We start from the raw sequence: 22,614 nt of genomic DNA, 5'->3' as shown, positions 1-22,614 counted from the left end.
CATGCGCTTTTATGAATTTTCTATGCTATGTATGGCAGGTACATTTAAAAAAAATTCCTGAAACACCTTCAATATTAAAATGAATATAATTATCATTGAATCGATTTGTAATATACTATTTATTACTGTAGTTCACAACTGTACATTACTATTAGAGAACACTTCTTTTCTTGCAATTACAGTTTGAAGAGGAGATACTTGATGCTTGCCTGTTTTTAATGGACAAAGCTCAACTTGATCTTTCCGGAAGAGGAAATCCTATAAAGATCAGCCGTATTGGATCTGCGGTGGTATGTGCTTTAATTATTTATTACAAAGGTTCAGACTGATATTATTTATATAATAATTTATTTACAATATCTATTCAGATGATGTTTTCGAAGATATTTTGGTGATGTAATTAAATGGCATTGTAAAATAGTAACAATATAAGTAATGTTGTTTTCTATTTTGTCGAGTCTATACATTTCTATGAACAGAACTACACAATACATTCAACACAACATATTTAGCAATCATCCATAAGATTAAAGAGAACCTGTCAGGTAAAGTAAATATACAGTACAGACCAAAAGTTTGGACACACCTTCTCATTTAAAGATTTTTCTGTATTTTCATGACTATGAAAATTGTACATTCACAATGAAGGCATCAGAACTATGAATTAACATATGTGGAATTATATACTTAACAAAAAAGTGTTAAACAACTGAAAATATGTCTTATATTCTAGGTTCTTCAAAGTAGCCACCTTTTGCTTTGATGGCTTCTCTTGGCATTCTCTTGATGAGCTTCAAGAGGTAGTCACCGGAAATGGTCTTCCAACAATCTTGAAGGAGTTCCCAGAGATGCTTAGCACTTGTTGGCCCTTTTGCCTTCACTCTGCGGTCCAGCTCACCCCAAACCATCTCGATTGGATTCAGGTCTGGTGACTGTGGAGGCCAGGTCATCTGGCGTAGCACCCCATCACTCTCCTTCTTGGTCAAATAGCCCTTACACAGCCTGGAGGTGTGTTTGGGGTCATTGTCCTGTTGAAAAATAAATGATGGTCCAACTAAACGCAAACCGGATGGAATAGCATGCCGCTGCAAGATGCTGTGGTAGCCATGCTGGTTCAGTATGCCTTAAATTTTGAATAAATCCCCAACAGTGTCACCAGCAAAGCACCCCCACACCATCACACCTCCTCCTCCATGTTTCACAGTGGGAACCAGGCATGTAAAGTCCATCCGTTCACCTTTTCTGCGTCGCACAAAGACACGGTGGTTGGAACCAACGATCTCAAATTTGGACTCATCAGACCAAAGCACAGCTATTTTACCATGAAGGCCTGCTGCACAAAGTCTCCTCTTAACAGTTGTTGTAGAGATGTGTCTGCTGCTAGAACTCTGTGTGGCATTGACCTGGTCTCTAATCTGAGCTACTGTTAACCTGCGATTTCTGAGGCTGATGACTCGGATAAACTTATCCTCAGAAGCGGAGGTAACTCTTGGTCTTCCTTTCGTTGGGCGGTCCTCATGTGAGCCAGTTTCTTTGTAGCACTTGACGGTTTTTGCAACTGCACTTGGGGACACTTTCAAAGTTTGGCCAAATTTTTCGGACTGACTGACCTTCATTTCTTAAAGTAATGATGGCCACTCGTTTTTCTTTACTTAGCTGCTTTTTTCTTGCCATAATACAAATTCTAACAGTCTATTCAGTAGGACTATCAGCTGTGTATCCACCAGACTTCTGCACAACACAACTGATGGTCCCAACCCCATTTATAAGGCAAGAAATCCCACTTATTAAACCTGACAGGGCACACCTGTGAAGTGAAAACCATTTCCGGTGACTACCTCTTGAAGCTCATCAAGAGAATGACAAGAGTGTGCAAAGCAGTCATCAAAGCAAAAGGTGGCTACTTTGAAGAACCTAGAATATAAGACATATTTTCAATTGTTTCACACTTTTTTGTTAAGTATATAATTCCACATCCGTTAATTCATAGTTTTGATGCCTTCAATGTGAATGTACTGTATGTCTATAATGGCACTGTAATACAGATTAAATTCATACATTTGGTGAAGAAATCTGCTTTGCGGTTCTTCTTTAATCACCATTTGAAGTTTTCTGCCAAATAGATTTCGGTGCACAAGGGCCGGACTGTGAACTGGATCTTCTAATTCCTGTCAGTGATTCCCCAGGCCCCTCTGCTTGGCTCTGATCTTTGAATGACAGGTCACTGCTGAGATTTTAAACAGAGGAGACAGGTCATCCACAGACTGGAGGCAGGCGGAGGGACACAGGCATCACAGGCAGGGATGAGAAGACCCAGTGAAAAGTCCAGCCCCTGTGCACCGAAATCTAATTAGTAGAAAACTTCAAATGGTGATTACAGAAGAAACATAAAGTGGATTTTTTCACCAATGGTATGAATTTAATCTGTATTGCAGCATCATTAAAGCCATATCTTTACTTTCCATTACGTAATTGTGATGACAAGTTCTCTTCAAAATCTAATACTCTGTAGGTCTCCTTTATGTTGCCAAAACAGATCTAATCCATTGAGGCATGGACTAGACATGACTTCTGAAAGTGTCTAGTGATATCTGGCACCAAGACAATAGCAGCAGACCTTTTTATGTCCTGTGAATTGGGAAGCAGGGACATTCATAGATTAGACTTGAAATATCTAATCAGAAATGCCAAATGGAATTAAAATGTGGGGAATTTGAACGTCAAGTCAACACCTTGAACTCTATATTACGTTCCTTAAATTATACTTGAACAATTGCAGTGTGGCAGGGAGCATTATTCTGCAGGAAGAGGCTGCTACCATTGGGGAATACCTTTGCGATGCGGGGTTCAGTTGGTCTACATCAATTTTAGATAGACAGTACTGTATGTGTCAAAAGTAACATCCACATTAATGCGAGGGTCCAAGATTTCTCAGCATAATATTGCCTAAAAAATCTGTAACATCTGTGCAGGTTCCTGTACACTCTATTTCTCCTTCAGCCACTAGGCCGTGCCTCACTTTTGTTGCAGGTGACGCTTGACTGCTACAGTCATGTTTTACAATGTGACTTTTGGTGGTTCTGGATCAGGAAGCTATGGGGTTAATTTTGGGGTTTTGATTACTCCTGAGATCAATAAATTCTGCTTACCTGACCTGTAGGTCTAGTCATTACTCTTGTGTTGTCTCCCTGATTTCTCACATTTTTTGACTTTGGCTTCTATTTTAACAATCCACTGCCTTTCTGATTTTGTCCCTGGCGTGACCTCTTGGCATTGACTCCACATGGCGAACCTTTTTGCCTTCAACTCGCTCCACCGGCCAGTAGCTGACTCTGTGGCTCCAGCCCAGGAGCCCCTGTGTATGTCCAGATCTCTTTACAGGGGTTAAAGCATGATAGCCAGGGCATAGCCTGGGATCTGGTAAATAGAGAGGTTTGCTTTAAGCCTGTTCGTGGAAGCTCTATTAACAGGTGCCAGGCTTCCACGAACAATGCAACTGTGAAAGTATCACACAGGTTGCTCCAGCTTGCCTTTTTTTTCTAGTGCATTTTGATAACATCTCTGCCCTAGGTAAGTGACGCACACAAGGAAATGTGATTTATCATATCAAACCACCTTCTTCTATCGCTCCATTAGATATCCCTCCCCCTGATAGGTGTTATTGTAACAAGATAATAAATGTTATTCACTTGAACTCTCAATGGTTTTATTGTATGGCTGATCGGTATACATCCATTTATGAAATATTATGCTTTCATATTCCAAACTTTTTAGGTAACAAAGTAGCATAAAACTAAATTTGCTCTTACACCTTTCCTCTATTGTTGAAACATGAATTATTACTCCATTCTTTATGAGAAGTGCATTATAATGCTTTTAGTCTAGTGTGATGGAAAGTGGCAGGCCAATATCTAATGCTCAGCAATAAGTCATTTATAGTCATTGACTGAATAATAACAGAGTATAATTGCCCATGGCATCAAAGATACAGTGAAGCCCTAGGGAAGCCATGCAACTTGACTTGAGACCTAATTGAGGGTAGTATCTTGACATTGTTTCAAACGTATGCAAAATGGTAGAAAGTAATAGTAGTAGAGATTGTAAAATTATTAAACTAATTGGGGAGACTGACTCTCATAAAGGAATTTATAGAGATACATGTTAGCATGGATGGCCCTACATTTTAATTTTGCAGGCATACATCTATAGCAGTTCATTTGTTCAATTTAACCATTGACAGTATAAATTATTTTTGTAAACCGAAGTCTATGATTAGTTCAACAAAAACGGTTAAATCCAAATCCACAAGAAAAAATGTACACCCCCAAACTTTTAGGAATGTTTACATGGACCGATAATCAGTGAAGGAACATTCATAATATTACACGCACACCGCTAAGTTCAGATAGGGGCGAGACAGGTTACATTAATTCTTTGGAATCCTAGGGGAACAGTTACTCAGGGTGACCATAGACCATGTGCTGCTGCTTCTCTCAGGCACACAGGGGAAATGACCCTCAGGCACAGACACTTAGGTTGTTTCACTTGCTGACCAGACACACTTGACAAGAGTCCTCATAAACAGTAGAACAGTAGCATTTAATAAGAGGCCGCACAGCCAGAGCAAGTTAAGTCTTATGAGCAACAGGCTCCAGTGACAAACAGTACAATTTCCTTAGAAGCACAGCAGTTCACAGTCTTCCCAGTAGTACAGGACAGCACAGTTCTAATGCAAAGGCACATTAATGAACACAGCATTCTTTACAGCACAGTGAGATGGAGGAGGGGGGGGTTGCTAAGGGAGATGATCCCTCTGACACCATTTCTTCCATTCCTTATCTTTATGCCTGACAATACTCTGCACTACTAGTTCAGGAACTCTACCTGACCTATGCTTAGATAACTCCTGACTTAAATCCTTTTCACTTGCAGGGGCGCTTCTGTGAGATACAGAACACACACACCACCTTTCTCTTTGGCACCAGCCAGACAGTAAACAACTTCCCCACAATCCCCCTGGGGCTCTGCTAAAACACTCCCCTTCTAATGTGACTATGTTAACCCCTCTAGTTGCTGGATGCTTTTAAAGCACCAGCACTACTTCTGCATGTCACACTCTGCAAAAGCACTACTTCTGCATGTCACAATAAGAACATTCACTCCCAATCATCGACCAGTGAAAACATAGCTAATGAACAAGTAAAACCACCCTTTTAAGAATGCATAAGCACTTGAACATTTTCTATGACATACAGTGGCATGTAAAGTTTGGGCACCCCTCGTCAAATTACTGTTATTGTGAACATTTAAGCAAGTTGAAGATGAAATGATCTTTAAAAGGGCTACAGATAAAAATGACACATTTCCCTTTTTTTTAGGCAAAAAAAACCTTTAAAAATATATTGTCGCTTTTTACACTTTATAAATTACAAAAAGGAAAATGGGTTAATGCAAAAGTTTGAGTGCCCTCTGGGATTTTTGTACTCAGATAACTTTGACCAAGGTTCAGACCTTAATTAGGGTTAAGGGGCTTGTTCACTATCATCATTAAGAAAAGCCAGATGATGCAAATTTCCCAGCTTTATAAAAACCCAACCTCCTCTAACCTTGTGCTGAAAACCAGCAGTCATGGGTTCTTGTAAGCAGATTCCTAGAACTCTCAAATTGAAAATGGTGGAGGCACACAAAGCAGGAGAAGGCTATAAGAAGATAGTAAAGCGAGTTGCCCTTTCCTCAGTTCAAAATGTAATTAAGAAATGGCAGTTAACAGGAACACTGGCGGTCAAGATAAGATCGGGAAGCCCAAGCGAAATCTCAGTGAGAGTTGCTTATAGGATGGCTAGAGAGGCAAATCAGAGCTCCCACTTGACAGCAAAAGACCTTCAGAAAGATTTAACAGACTCTGGAGTTGTGGTACATTGTTCTACTGTTTAGAGATCCCTTCATAAATATGGACTTTATGGACAAGTCATCAGAAGAAAGCCTTTTCTGCATCCTCACCATAAAATTCAGCATCAGAATTATGCAAAAGAACATTTAAATAAGCCTGATGCATTTTTTTAAACAAGTCCTGTGGACTGATGAGGTTAAAATTGAACGCTTTGTCTACAATGATCATAGGTATGTTTGGAGAAAAATGGGCACAGAATTTCAGGAAAAAAACATCTTGCCAACCATTAAGCATGGGGGTGATCAATCATGCTTTGGGGTTGTGTTGCAGCCAATGGCACAGGGAACATTTCACGGGTAGAAGGAAGAATGGATTCAATGAAATTTCAACAAATTCTTGATGCAAACATAACACCATTTGTAAAAATGCTGAAGTTGAAAAGAGAATGGCTTCTACAAATGGATAATGATCCTAAACACACATCAAAATCAACAATAGACTACCTCAAAAGGCACAATATGAAGGTTTTACAATGGCCCTCATAGACCCCAGACCTAAACATCATTAAATTCTTGTTTGAGGGATATTCATCCATTCTTCCTTGGAAAATTCATCCAGTTCTGTGAGATTCCTGGGTCATCTTGCATGCACTGCTATTTTGTAGTCTAGCCACAGATTTTCAAAGACTCTTGGCTGGCTACAAAAAGTGTTTACAAGCTGTGATAGTTTCCAAAGGGGGTGCTACTAAGTACTAACCATGCAGGGTGTCTAAACTTGTTCATTGGTCCTTTGTCCTTTTTTTGATTCTTAAAATGTAAAAAATTACAATATATATCGTGAGAATGCTACTCACTTGGGTGTGTGGTGATGTAACACAAGAACCGATTCCATTTAAACGTCCATGCTGGTTCATTGGTCCTTCATAAACCATGCCACAAGCAAAGGAAAATAAACTGCCTTTCAGTGCAGGTAAAACAAAATAAACAGTTCATAACAAAGTCACTTGAGAGACAGTTCAGGACACACAGGCTGGATAGCATCCAGCATACCAGCTCAGTCTGGAGTCATCACACAGGAGGTCGTCTAACCTTCAGATACAGACCATGTGTCAAACAAACAGACTCCATTTTACCCTGTGAACTACACCCAGAGGTGGGGTACTTGGGCGGCCAGACCCATCTCTCTCTCAGGCTGCCTGTAAAACCTGGCCAAGACGCACCAAACAAGCCTCTTATTACTATGTGCACTAGAGCAATACTCCAGGTTTACAACACAGATGACAACCACCTCTGTGATACATATCTCTCATTACTTATGTAAGCCACCTTACAATATATATATTTTTTTTACTAAAATACAAAGGAAATGCGGCATCTTTAACTTTAGCCCTTTTAGAGATCATTTCATTTTCAACTTACTTAACTGTTCATAATAACAGTCATTTTGACCAGGGGCGCCAAAACTTTTATATGTCATTGTATATTAATCTAAAAGATTATTACAATGAGCCAAAATAAGTGGAAAGAATAGGGTTATCATAAATGGTTTAAAAAAATAAGATAACAAATACAAAGGAAATTATGTTATATAAATAATTAGTACACAAAAAAAAGCAATGGGCCAACCAGGTGAAAAATACTAAAAAGGATACAGTGAATAGAACTGATCATGTTGCATAACAACTTAATTAAATGTCTTTGATTACACAACACACAGGGGCGTATTTTTTAAAATTGGCATTGTGCATCAGTTTTAGTGAATGGCTTTTTGGAGTATGATGCACCTCTTAATGAATTAGGTGAATCCGTTAACCAACGTGCGCCGCCACCACCCGATGTGTGTTCCAGTCAGGGACTCTAGTACATTTCTGGAGTGGTGTAACTTTTCATGAATTTGAAGTGCGGACATAGCCATGACCCTTCCTGCCTATTTCCCGCCCATAATACCTCCATATTGGCATGTCTGGCCGAGACTGGTGTGTAAATGGCAAGTGTCGTAACATTTTTGCACAATTTCCAAGTTGCGCAAAAAATATTGCAACTTGTTATGGTGTTTTTTATCAGAAATCTGGCGTAAGCTCATTAATGAATTGGTACCATAATGCTGTCTTAAGTGTCAAATTCATGTGTTCAGTAGTTAAAGTATTACAGACTTTCTTAAAAGGTCTGTCTAGTTTTGAAAATCAAATTTGTAATACCCAATTAGTAGAGATGAGCAGCTTTTGATTTGTTAGAGCTTGCGTAATGCTATCTTTGGGACATAATGAACAGATAACATCTCAACAGCCCTGGCTAATCAAAAGCTGAGCCGGGGACGCTGGAAAGTAAGAGATTTACGGGACTCCCATCAAGCCATGAAGTACCATTGTCCTGGATGCTGGACCAGAGTCCCATGAATCGATCCGCTCATCTCTACCATTTAGGCCACTGTGAGTTAATAGATAATCTCTTTTTACCTTTATCAATTTTCAGAGAGCGGCTGAAAATACATTTTCTGTGTCTGGAGAACCAAGTAGGTCAATGCACAAAATGAACATTACATTTATTTCATTGAGAACTGAAATACTTAATTTCTTCTGTGGGGGTGCTGCAGGGTAATCTAAGACTTGATACTATATTTCCTTGCACTACTAAAGCTTCAGGCAGCAATTCCTCTGATCAGTTCAGTTTTGGGAACTCTTTTAATAAAAATAAAGCTCCTGTCAAAGAAAGACGACCCCTTTCCTATGAAATTATAAACATAGATTGCCATAATTATTTCACCTTTCCATCTGAATACATAAATAGCTTGAATCTCTTCAGTATGTTTTATATTTTAGATATAAATATACATCCTCGTCTGTTTTTTTCTTTGTTTTATAGATAAATGGCCAAGATGAAAATGGTGTGGTTGCAGGAAGCTGGAATAATGATTACAGTTATGGGGTATCACCGTCGGCTTGGACTGGAAGCGTAGAGATATTGTTGGAATACTATAGCTCTAAGTTGTCAGTAAAATATGGGCAGTGCTGGGTCTTTGCTGGAGTATTCAACACATGTGAGTATAAAATACTAAAAAAAACTTCCAAGAAATGTGACCTGATGCATTAAAATTGAGATAGATGCCCTCAATTTATATGCCCCATAATTTTTGTCCAGAAGTTATCCTTTATACAGGGATGTGGCCTTTCCTACATTAGCTGATTAGTCATGCCTGTGGAATAGCTGTCAGAACTTTGGAGAAAGGGACAAGGACAACATTGGATCCAAATGCTTAGTCAGAAAAAGCCTGGATTAAAGTCCAGAAGGCCAACATACTAGTCTACTCATTGAAGCATTGTACAGATGGCTTCTAGGTGCAAAAGATTGTTGCCCTGACAAAGTTGTTGGTACGACACTAAGATGAGAAGCCTATAATGTTTTAATTAAAAAAAGTATTAAATATTCCTGAGCCTTTATTGTTTGCTCATCAATGAGAATACTAGCAGGTAAAACCGTGATATCATCAAAATTAAACCAAAGAGCTTAGTAGATGACACACCACTGCAATTGAGGTCTCTCTCCCTATTTTATGAATCTCTGAGGTTGAGAAGCATACACCTGGTGGCAGGTTCCCTTTAAAATACCAATGCAGCAGGCTTTCTGTTATTATTTCCTTAGCTATCAATAATGTATGTTTAGTGTAAGCATGAAAATTGTTACCAGTCTTTGTCTTCTGCCGTTTCCAGTGCTGCTCCAGTCCCACGCCTGCATCATATGAGCGCAGTTGTTACTTACTGGCTTGAGTGGACCGCAAGTCACTTTGTCAATGTAAGCCTATAAGACTCAGAACGAGGTCCTCATAGACTTACATTGAGAGAGGACATAACGGTGGACAAATTACAACTGCAGTCACATGATGCAGGAGAGAGACCGGAGCAGCGCTGAAAATGGCAGAAGACAAAGACTGATGAGAATGTTCATGCATACACTGAACATACATTAATAATAGCTAATGGATGGGAAATTAAAAAAAAAAAACTATAACGCTGGCATGGCACTTTAATGTCTATATTTTTTCTAAAATCACTAATTTCCTTCATAGACACTGCAGTATGGCTAAATTATCTTACTCCAAGTAAAAGTACAGTAAATGAGCTCCAACTCTCTTCTTATGCTACGTGGACCTGTTTCCCAAGAGATCTTATTAATAGCTGTATGAAAGTATTCATTCTCATTTGTAACCTGCTGGAAGGTTGGTGGAGCCGACTTGAAACTGTCAACAGACTAGTTACATTGTAATGCAGTGGCTAGCAAGTGACCTCAATGCACATTTCATTCTGTAAGTGCAACATAAGTAAACAATATGCAATTTATTGAGCAGCATATCCGCCTACTCGCTCTTCATGTCATCTCGCTGTCTTTCCTATATATTTACCGCTATGCCTGACTGCTGACCCTGAGAGAGAATCATTTGCTTCATGTGTGTTTAGGTTGCATGACATAGTTATCTTTCATTGGTAAACAGGAAACATGAGAGGCTGGAAGTGTTATGTGATCGCCTCTCATCCAACATATTTCATTCCTAACACTCGAGAGAAATGTGCAGCTGAATTAATTTTAACAGTGAACGTATGTTTGCTTACTCATCGAAGAATGATTTGTGCTTCCTAATTTGACATCACTACATACTCATAGAAGTGCACAAGATAAATAAGGGCTCAAGATGCAGAATAGCACCAATCTTGTCATTGGGCCCTGCCTGTTATTGCAATTTGATCTAAAATAACACAATGCATCAACGTGGCACTGTCTTGTCCCAATGCAAAGTTTTAGGGGTGTTTTTCAGAGTAATTTTTTTTTTGAGTGGTAATGGTGAAAATATGTACAAGAGCATGAAAGGATCAGGGCTTATCACGTTTGTAATCCTGTTGTCTGCTGATATTGATAGAAGCTAGCCTCAGGCAGGGCTGTGGAGTCGGTAAGCCAAACCACCGACTCCAACTCCTCAATTTCCCTGACTTCTGACTCCTTAGCACTGCCTCACTACGGAGCATGTACATAAAGTGCAGCACAGATTCATCTCAATTAAAAGACTAGATAATTAGATCAGGAGCAGAACAGACATTTATGGGACATTTCATAACTTTCCCAAATTCTTATGAAAACATTTACAGCACATCCTGCATTGAACTACTGTACCAATTTATTAAACATTTTAGGAGTCAGAGTTAGTCCACTTTATACCGACTCCAATTCCGATTCCAACATCACCAAAAGGGACACCGACTCCGACTTCGACTCCACAGCCCTGGGCTCAGGATATTGGAGTGCCGTTTAAAGTTGCAGACCATCAACTGGATTATTGAAAAAGGTAGAGAAAACTGCACGTCCTATTTTCTTCTATGAAGACTTCCAAAGTTATTCCATCTTGATTAAAAAACATATTGTACTATTTCATATACTCCATAGAAAACATGTAATATGTTTCTAGTGTGTAGCCACCCTTAGTCATAGTCAATCATTGTTATGATTAAGACCAGCTACAGTGGCTTGCAAACGTATTAACCCTCTTGGCTTTTTACCTATTTAGTTACATTACAACCTGTGCTTAAATATTTTTATAATCCGTTTTGTGTGGGATGCATCAGCACTAAATAGTCTAAGTGAAATGAGAAAAATATACGGTAGGCATAAATTAAATTTATGGGATCAAATAACTAAAAATTGGTATGTGCATATGTATTCATCCCTTTCGCGATAAAGACCCTAAAAATTTCTGGTGCAAGCAATTACCTTCACAAGTCACATGCTTAGTGAAAGGAAGTCCACCTGTGTGCAATCTAAGTGTCACATGGTCTCTCAGTATATACACACCTTTTCTGAAAGGCCACAGAGACTGCAACACCATTAAGCAAGAGACACCACTAACCAAACAACACCATGAAGGCCAAGGAGATCTCCAAACAAGTAAGGGACAAAGTTGTCGAGAAGTCTAAGTCAGGGTTGGGTTATAAAAAAAATCCCAATCTCTGATGATCCCGGGAGCACCTTCACCACAGTGAAATATAGCGGTGGCAGCATCATGCTGTAAGGATGTTTTTCGGCAGCAGGGACATGGAAAATGGTCAGAGTCGAGGGGAAGATTGATAGTGCAAAATACAGGAATATTCTTGAGCAAAATCTGTTTCAGTCTCTCAGTGATTTGAGACTGGGACGGAGGTTCACCTTCCAACAAGACAATGACTCAAAGCATACTGCTAAAGCAACAGTCGAGTGGTTTAAGAGGAAACGTGTAAATGTTTTGGAGTGGCCTAGTTAACACCCAGACCTTAATCCAATTGAGAATATGTGGTCAGACTTGAAGATTGCTGTTCACCAGAGGAAACCATCTAACTTGAAGGAGCTGGAGCAGTTTTGACTTGAGGAATGGGCAAAAATCCCAGTGGTGAGATATGGAAAGCTCACTGAGACTTATCGAAACGACTTGCATCTGTAATTGCCTCCAAAGCAGGCTCTAGAAACTACTGACTTTAGGGGGGTGAATAGTTATGCACACTGAAGTTTTCAGTAATTTTGTTCTATTTCTTATTTGCTTCACAAAACAAAGAAAACAAAATGTTCAAATGTTCACAGTTGTAGGCATGTTCTTTACATGAACTTAAGCAATCCCCCCCCCACCAAAAAAAAAAAACAGTGAAATTCCCGGTTGTGAGGTATCGAAACATGAAAAATTCCAAGGTAGGTAAATACTTTTGCAAGCCGATGTTCACACCAGAAATGTGTCAGATGTTTTCTATGGAGCTAATGCATTACTACAATATGCTGTTTTTTTAATCAAGGTGGAGTAAAATGTGGATGCTTTTCTACAGGGAATCGGGATGTGCAGTTGTCTCTACCCTTGTCATTAATGATGAAAATAGATCCATTCTGCATTGTCATTATCATTTTTTTACCAATACAACAATAACTGACGGGCTCTGTCAACACTCTGAGCTTTGTTTAATTAGCACCATATTCTGGTCATGGATAAAGTTTGGTCAGTTTTAAGAAAAAATGTAATACAATATCATTATGGACAGAGAAATAAATAGAAAAATGCAAAAAAAAATCATTTTGCTTTTCAGATCATTTTGAAAATATTTTTTCATTAGTAAATAAATAATAAATATTTTGTTAATAAAACAATGTAACTGAAACTGGTACCAGCAGAGGGCACTGTGGTTTGGAACTATATACTGTATATATACAGTATATTCTTTCTAATAGTAGCATGAATCAATGTCCATCCCACTACCAGTCTTAGCATCAAGCCAAGTAACTTTAATTAAATTAATATATTTAAGCTTTATTTTAAGCTTCATTTTCTACCTGTCTACCAAAACAGTCTTATATGCATCTTCTGATATATAAATAAGTTTCAGAAATTAGTGAAACAAGTTACAACTTTTTTTTTAGCAAAAAAAAAAAAACATACAACTTTGGTATCGCCATAATTGTACTGACCTGGAGAATCATGTTACCAAGACATATTCACTTCTCAATGAACGCCGTAAAAACTAAACTTAACAAGTGAAGAGTATCTTTCTAAACTACAACTTGCCCTGCCAAAAAAGAAGCCCTTATACTGTTATGTCGATGGAAAAATATAGTTTTAATAAGAGGAGAAAAAAGCAATAATACAAAATTGAAAAATCACACAGTCAATAAGATGTTAAAAGTGATGTTAAATTATTTCAATAAATAATTATACCAGGCTAGATTACACTATTAGACCGAAAATAATGCACTGGATAATTTAAAAACAGTAGGGTTGTGTCCAAGTATTTTCCATCATTGTAGCTGTTTGACGGCTTATTTTTTGCGTGCCAAATTGTATATTTTAATGTTGCCATTTTGTGGTACATATGATGTTTTGATAACTTTTTATTGCATTTTTGTAAGGGTTTGGTAGCCAAAAAATAGCAATTACTCAACTTTTCAATTTGTTCTAGCTTTAAGACATTGACAATACAGTAGACACAATTTCAGATTTTGATAGATTCAATTTTTACAAATGCAACATTATCAAATATGATTATTTTTTACATTTATTTTTAAATGGAGAAAAGGAGGATTTTAATGTTTTTGTTTAGTTTTTAATTTTTTTAATATTTTTTCCATTCTTTTTTCTTCACTTTTATATTAGTTCCCATAAGGAACTAGAACCTGTGATTGTTTGATCGCTTGTACTGCAGTACATATTGCAGTATTTTAATAACCACAGGCTGGGCTTCACAGGAGTACCAACACAGCAATGACGGGGGTCTTCTGCAGGTCCCTGGATGCCATTGCAACCTATCCGTTCCCTGTGATCATGTCACTGGTGGGGCAATGGATGCCCAGAACTGATGCCCAGACAGTATCGCAGAGCCTTAGTAGCACTGTACGTTGCATTAAATCACCTGCGGTCGCATTATGGTGCGGCCACAGATGATTTTATAATGGCTGTCGGACAGGTCCTTGAGGGGAGATATATATCATCGAGGTTGGTAGTTTCGGTGATGTAAACCCAGGAAAGCATGCTCCAGCACGTATGGTGCTGAGAGGGTTTATAGGACGTATCAGGGCCGGTTTTACAAGCAGTCATAAGAGATGGGTGGGAATGGCTGCTCACATATCCCCACCCCGGAGGCCTGGTTTGGTAAATAAAATGGAGACCAAGTGTCTCATTCAGTGTCTGTGTCTGGAAATGTGTGGATCTCCAGTGTGTTGGTCTGTGGCTGGAGGTGAGATGACCCATATTGTATGAACTGTTTATTTTCTATTTTCACTCTGTGCCAGACAAGTCATTTTGTTTGCTTATGCTGAGCGGTTTATGAAGTCTGAATACACCTGCCTGAACATTTTTTATGAAACCGCCTCCTGTGCCTACCTCAACCGCAACTGAGTGAGTACCAAACCCTACACAAGGTATAGTGCTGCTGAGGCACCCGGCAGCCGTTAGCAGTTACTAGGAAAGGTTTTTCTTATGGCCACCTCTTCCTTTGCTGCGCTGTACCTGTAAAATTTGTGGTGACATCAAGAACTACTGTATGTGCAAACGCAGAAGTACTTTTGATGACATCCCTTCTCCAGAGGAACACGGTATCGAGACATGAGGCGAGATCAAGAGGGCTGAGGAGCATGTACTACACATAAGAGAATGTATACAGGGGCTGAAAAGTATGTACTGCAGATGGAGGCTGTATGCAGGGTTTGAGGAATATGTACTGCATATAGGAGAGTATATACAGGGGCTGAAGAGTGATGTACTGCATTTAGAATGAATATACAGGGGCTGAGGAGTATATACTGCATATAGGAGGCTGTACTCAGGGGCTGATGAGCAATTTACTGCATATGGAGGCTTTATATACAGTGGAGTAAATAAGTATTTGATACACTGCTGATTTTGCAAGCTTTCCCACCTACAAAGAATGGAGAGGTCTGTAATTTTTATCGTAGGTACACTTCAACTGTGAGAGACAGAATCTAAAAATAAAAACCTGAAAATCACATTGTATGATTTTTAAGTAATTAAATCGCATTTTATTGCATGAAATAAGTATTTCATCACCTACCAACCAGTAAGGCTATGTGCCCACGATTCGGAGCCGCTGTGGGTTTGACACTGTGGACTTATGCAGCGTCAAACCAGCAGCGGTCAGATGTTACAGCATAGGGGATGGAATTTGTAGAAATCCCATGTCCACTATGCGTCTGCGGCTCACCCACAGAAACTGACAAGCTTTCCAGACCGCAGCATGTCAATTTTTCGTTCGGGTCCAAATGCGGGCTTTCCCCATAGACCTAATATCTATGGGGAAAGTCAGCATGTGAAAAAAATGGCGCCGCTCATTTGCATAGATAAGTGGAAGCCGCCGGCGGTTCTCCCGCAGCGTCTGAGCCGCAGGACTGGACGCATCGTGGGCACATACCCTAAGAATTCTGGCTCTCACAGACCTGTTAATTTTTCTTTCAGAAGCCCTCCTACTCGGCACACATTACCTGTATTGCAGCTGCTTAACCCCTTTACCCCCCGAGGGTGGTTTGCATGTTAATGACCGGGCCAGTTTTTACAATTCTGACCACTGTCACTTTATGAGGTAATTACTCTGGTACGCTTCAATGGATCCCCCTGATTCTGAGACTGTTTTTTCGAGACATACTGTACTTCATGATAGTGGTAAAAATCCTTCGATATCACTTGCGTTTATTTGTGGAAAAAACAGAAATTTGGTGAAAATTTTGAAAATGTTGCAATTTTCAAAATTTGAATTTTTATGCCCTTAAATCAGAGAGATATGTCACACAAAATAGTTAATAAATAACATGTCCCAAATTTTCCACATGTCCACTTTATATCAGCACAATTTTGGAACAATTTTTTTTTTTATTAGCGAGCTATAAGGGTTAAAAGATGACCAGCGATTTCTCATTTTTCCAACAAAATTTACAAAACCATTTTGTTTAGGGACCACATCACATTTGAAGTCACTTTGAGGGGTCTTTATGACAGAAAATACCCAAAAGTGACACCATTCTAAAAACTGCACCCCTCAAGGTGCTCAAAACCACAGTCAATAACTTTATTAACCCTTCAGGTGCTTCACAGGAATTTTTGGAATGTGGAAGAGAAAAATTAACATTTAACTTTTTTCACAAAAATGTTACTTTAGACCCAATTTTTTTTATTTTCGCAGGGGTAACAGGAAAAAATGGACCCCAAAATTTGCTGTGCAATTTCCTCTGAGCACGCAGATACCCCATACGTGGGGAAAAACCACTGCTAGGGCGCACGGAAGAGCTCGGAAGACAAGGAGCGCCATTTGACTTTTTGAATGTAAAATTTGCTTGAATAGATAGCGGACGCCATGTTGCATTTGGAGAGCCCCTGATGTGCCTAAACAGTGGAAACGACCCACAAGTGACACCATTTTGGAAACTAGACCCGTCAGGGAACTTATCTAGATGTGTGGTGAGCACCTTGAACCCCCAGGTGCTTCACAGAAGTTTAGAACATTGAGCCGTAAAAATAAAATTTTCCCATTTTTCCCACAAAAATGTTTTTCAGCCTCCAATTTTGCATTTTCATGAGGGTAACAGGAGAAATTGCACCATGCAGTTTGTTGTGCAATTTCTCCTGAGCAAGCAGATACCCCATATGTTGGGGAAAACCACTGTTTGGGCGCACGGCAGGGTTCGGAAGGGAAGGAGCGCCATTTGACTTTTTGAATGTAAAATTTACTTGAATACTTAGCGGATGTGCCCCTGATGTGCCTAAACAGTGGAAAAACCCCACAAGTGACACCATTTTGGAAACTAGAACCCTCAGGGAACTTATCTAGATGTGTGGTGAGCACCCTGAACCCCCAAGAGCTTTGCAGAAGTTTATAACATGGAGCCGTGAAAATAAAACAATCAAACTTTTTCCACAAAAATTATGTTTTAGCCCCAATTTTTTTATTTTCACAAGGGGGTATAGTGAACATTTTGAATCCAGAGGTACGACACAGGATTTGATAACATTAGGTCATCATATTGAATAAGTTGTCATTAGTCTTGAGCGCAAGTGCTCGCTACTTGAGTTTGCATCGAGTACTCGGTTATGCACCATGTATCGCGTGTGCTCGAGTGACATGCTCGAGTCCCCGCTCGCATGTTTCATGGTTATTAGACACCCAAAAAAAACATGCGGGGATTGCTCGTGCATGGCAGGAAATCCCCGCGAGGTTTTTTTGGCCACGAAGCATATGGGGCAGAGACTCGAGCATGTCACTAGAGCACCCGCGATACTCAGTGCATTCCTGAGCACCCGATGCAAACTCAAGTAGCGAGCACTTGCGCACAACACTAGTCACCATATCGTCATCTTTTTTTTTTTTTACTTTTGAAAAAAATCCCTAGCCCAACCCTAACCCTACCCTAACACAACCCTAACCCTAGCACAACCCTAACCCTAGCGCAACCCTAACCCTAACCCTAGAGTTTATTGTTTACGCCGTTCCTCGTGCAGTATAAGTGATTAGACGACTTTATTCTTGGGGTCGGTGTGATTACAGCGATACCAGAATCATATCGGGTTTTTATGATTGACAGCTGTCACACACTAAAAGACGCATTTTTTTGTAAAATCTAGTTTTTGCATCGCCATATTTTGAGAGCTATAATTTCTCCATATTTTGGCCAACAGAGTCATATGATGGCTTGTTCTTTGCGGGATGACTTGACGTTTTTATTGGTGCCATTTTCAGACACTTGACATTTTTTGATCGCTTTCTATTCCGATTTTTGGGAGGCAGAATAAACAAAAACCAGCAATTCCAGAATTTTTTTATGGGTTTTTTTTTATGCTGTTCCGCATGTGGTAAAATTGATAAGGCAGCGTTATTCTTCGGGTCAGTACGTTTACAGGGGTACCACATTTATATAGTTTTTCTATGTTTTGGCGCTTTTACACAATAAAAGCTATTTTATAGAAAAAAATATTTTTTTGCATCGCTTTATTCTGAGAGCTATAACTTTTTATTTTTTGGCTGATGGAGCTGTATGGTGGCTTGTTTTTTGCGGGACAAGATGACGTTTTCAGCGGTACCATTTTTATTTATATTCGTCTTTTTGATCGCGTGTTATTTAATTTTTTGTTTGGTGACATGATGATAAAGCATTGTTTTTTGGCTTCGTTTTTTATTTTATTTTTTTACCGTGTTCACTAAAGGGGTTAACTAGTGAGACAGTTTTATAGGTCAGGTCGTTCCGGATGCGGCGATACCAAATATATGTTCTTTTAGTGTTTTGTTTTTTTTCATAATAATATTTATTGATGGGTACATTATATTTTTATTTTTGGTGGATTATTATTTTTTTATTTTTTTTTTATTTTTTACAATTTTTTTTTTCTTTCATTTTTTAACACTTTTTGGACTTTTATTTTGCGTCCCACTCTGGGACTTTCACTTTTTTTATTCTGATTGCCTGTATAGCACAGGAATACAGCACCATTCCTGTGCTATACAGGCTGTCAGTGCTGCACAGTGAGAAGATAGTTTGGTCATGCACTGCGCATGACGAAAGAAGCTTCCTGCTGTCTGGTGACCCGGATGTTGTCATGACGACATCGGGTCATCATGGCAACATCCGGGAAGCCACGGCAGACAGCACTGGAGGCCGGAAGAGGAGGTGAGTATCCCGATCACCTCCCTTTGCCACCGCAATGCTGTGATCGCAATGCTGCAATCGCAATGCTGCGGGACCGCTCCCTGCACATAGTACCGGGTGTCAGCTGTGACTATCAGCTGACACCCGGCGGCGATCGCCCCGCACCGCTTGTGTGCGGGCGCGATTGCCATATGACCTAATAGTACGTCATTGGTCCAATCGGCCCAGGTCACCAAGACGTACTATTAGGTCATACGTCAGAAAGGGGTTAAAGTTATTACCTGTATAAAAGACATCTGTCCACACACTCAATAAATCACACGCAAACCTCTCCAACATGGCGAAGACCAAAGAGCTCTCTAAGAACACCAGGGAGAAAATTGTAGACCTGCACAAGGCTGGAGTGCTACAGGTCCATAGGCAAGCAGCTTGGTGAGAAGGTAACAACTGTTGGCACAATTATTAGAAAATGGAAGATGACTGTCAATCTTCCTCGGTCGAAGGCTCTATGCAACATTTCGCCTTGTGGGGTAAGGATTATTCTGAGAATGGTCAGGAATGAGCCCAAAACTACACGGAAGTAGTACCTGGTCAATGACCTGAAGAGAGCTGAGACCACAGTTTCAAACATTACCATTAGAAACACACTACGCTGTCATGGAATAAAATCCTGCAAGGCACACAAGGTCCCCCTGCTCACGTCAGCATATGCCCAGATCTGTTTGAAGTTCGCCTATGACCATTTGGATGATCCAGAGGAGGCATGGGAGAAGGTCATGAGGTCAGATGAGACCAAAATAGAACTTTTCGGTATCAACTCCACTTGTCGTGTATGGAGGAAGAAGAAGGACAAGTACATCCCGAAAAACACCGTCCCAGCCATGAAGTATGGTGGGGGAATTCTCTTCCTTTTGGGTACTTTTCTGCAAAGTGGACAGGACTACTGCACCGTATTGAAGGGAGGATGGATGGGGTCATGTATCGCGATATTTGGCCAACAACCTTCTTCCCTCAGTAAGAGCATTGAAGATGGGTCGTGGCTAGATGTTCCAGCATGACAATGAGCTGTAACACACAGCCACGGCAACTAAAGAGTGGCTCCGTAAGAAGCATTTCAAGGTATAGGAGTGAACTAGCCAGTCTCCAGACCAGAACCCAATAGAAAATATTTGCAGCTGAAACTCAATGTTGCCCTGCGACAACCCCAAAACCTGAAAGATCTGGAGAAGATCTGAATGGAGGAGTGGGCCAAAATCCCTGCTGCAGTATATGCAAACTTGGTCAAGAACCAAAGGAAATGTCTGATCGCTGTAATTGCAAACAAACGTTTCTGTATCAAATATTACAGTAAGTACTCATTTCATACAATAAAAGGCAAATTAATTATGTAAAAATCATACAATGGGATTTTCTGGATTTTTTTAAGATTTTGTCTCTCATAGTTGAAGTGTACCTACGATAAAAATTTCAGACCTCTTCATTCTTTGTAGGTGAGAAAACTTTCAAAATTGGAAGTGTATCAAATACTTATTTTCCCCACTGTAGAGGAGTATGTACTGCAGGGTGGGATTGTATGTAGATGCCACCCAGTAATACACCTCTTCATGCTTCCTGCTGAAGTGCAGCATTTGTTGGCCGAGAGACACCATTGTCCATGGCTGTGACACCAGGTGAGATTGATCACTAATACAAAAGTACTGAAAATACATACTGATAGGGAATTTAGAATGTGAGCCCCATTGGGGACAGTGTGGATAGTGTCTGTAAAGCGCTGTGAAATTAATAGTGCTATATAAGTGAGTAAAATAAATAAAAAATATAAATTACTCAGGTTTTTGAACGCTTTCATTAGTTGGCCATTGGTTTGTGTGCATCTGGTTATGTTCCACTGGTGGCAGCGCTCAACTGGTTATGTATTTAAAGTGGCAAGTGGCACAGCTGTGCTCTGGATCCTTTGGGATGGGTGTATGGCAGTTGATTTTGATGAAATGTATATATTTAGACAACAGGCGTACGTGGTGTGGGATAATAACATCTGGAGTAAGGGGAGTGATTAAAGGGTTATTATCCCCAAAATTGAAATAGTCCACTTTTCATACAATTGGCAATAACTTGCTGATCTGTGGGAGCTTCTCCATTGGGACCTTCAGTGAGCCCAAAAGTGGGGCTCTAGAACCCTGAGATTGGCTCTCTGCAGCCCCATCATGAATGGAGTGAAGGTGCGCATAACAAGGGGTAAGTTACAACTATGAGGGTTGATTAATTATTATACAGCAGGGATGTGTGATTCTAATTCGAGGGAAAAGTTGGCTGCAAGGTGGAGGTATGTTATAAACTTGGTGGGAGGGATTATTTATTATAATAAGGATGACAACTGCCTGGGAAATAAAAATGGGGGGGGGTTTAGATGATTTATTGTTTATACTATTGGGGCAGATATGATTATTATACTATGGGGGGATTATTACTGCAAGGGCCTATGTGATTATTATTGGTCAGTGACTCAAATCGCAGCTTCGTTCCACTGTAAAATTAGAAAAAAAGTGCAAATTGCTTGTTCATTAATAGTGGCTGTATAATTATGTTCCTACATAAGACCCAAGACCAAATATGGGCTAGTGCTTTAGGCTTGCCCCCAGGCCAAAAATTGCCAGCCAGCTATTGCAATCATCATCTGCCCTGTGTGGAGCGAGCTCAGTTCTTGAGCCTGATCCACACACCCCGACCCACTCCATGTACGAAATATCTGTCATGGGCCATTAAGGGGCTTAAGTTCATGATTAGTGTTGAGCGAGCACTAAAATGCTCAGGTGCTTGAAGCTCGGGCCGAGCTCACCGTGATACTCGAGTGCTCGACCCGAGCAAGGAGCCCAATGTTAGTCTATGGGAGACCCGAGCATTTTTACGCGGCACCCCCGGCAGTCATTTAAAAGCCTAACAAGTGCCCAAAACGATAGTGACAGTGCTCAAATGACATGGGGACAGCATGGGGATCGCCCCAGGAAGCATTTCTGACCCCCAGGTCACTGTTGTCAACAACGTGTTCAGAGGTATTAAGCCACTTTTACAGGCTCATAATAAAACGTTCAAAAACGAAAGTGAAACTTTTTTCCTGTGAAATATGTGAAGGAATTTCTTTTCCAGGGTAAAGACTTGTGTATAAGGTAAAATAAATAACCAAAAACAAAAATACTCCTCCACACCTTGGACTATGTTCACAAGTAGCAATTTTTATGCGTTTTTGCACTTTTGTATTGCTTTCAACTGTGACAAATGCATTCACCGGGAAATGTCATTTTAACATTTTACAACCTTATTTGGCCATGTGCTGTGTGACACATGCATACAGTGCTGAAAAGACATGGGGACAGCATGGAGAAGACCCCTGGAAGCATCTCTGACTCCCAGGTCACTGCCTAAAAGTGTGCCCATCAGAAGTGATCCTTGCCGCATCAGAAGATGCAGACTTGCAACTATCCCCATGCAAGTCCTTGTCCCAGGGCAGTGTTCAATTGTACCTACCCCATTCCTTGAAATGCAAGCGCAAATATGCAGCCAACCACCCACCCACCCCCAGGCTGCAATACC

The 22,614-nt window shown here is 40.0% G+C and overlaps 1 protein-coding gene across 1 annotated transcript in view; it reads left to right on the top strand.

The window, feature by feature from the left end:
- The window catches only part of F13A1 (coagulation factor XIII A chain), a 392,887-nt gene that overhangs the window by 153,959 nt on the left and 216,314 nt on the right, over window positions 1-22,614 (top strand). Inside the window, exons 6-7 of the mRNA XM_073678719.1 lie at window positions 183-290; window positions 8,752-8,926. Of these exons, the coding sequence (XP_073534820.1) occupies window positions 183-290; window positions 8,752-8,926 (283 nt within the window). The remainder of the gene's footprint in view (window positions 1-182; window positions 291-8,751; window positions 8,927-22,614) is intronic.

This window comes from Phyllobates terribilis, unplaced genomic scaffold (assembly GCF_046119375.1).
Source record: "Phyllobates terribilis strain yellow unplaced genomic scaffold, ASM4611937v1 Scaffold_4__5_contigs__length_816908805, whole genome shotgun sequence".
Taxonomy (NCBI): domain Eukaryota; kingdom Metazoa; phylum Chordata; class Amphibia; order Anura; family Dendrobatidae; genus Phyllobates; species Phyllobates terribilis.
This window is presented reverse-complemented; position numbering and strand designations above follow the sequence as displayed.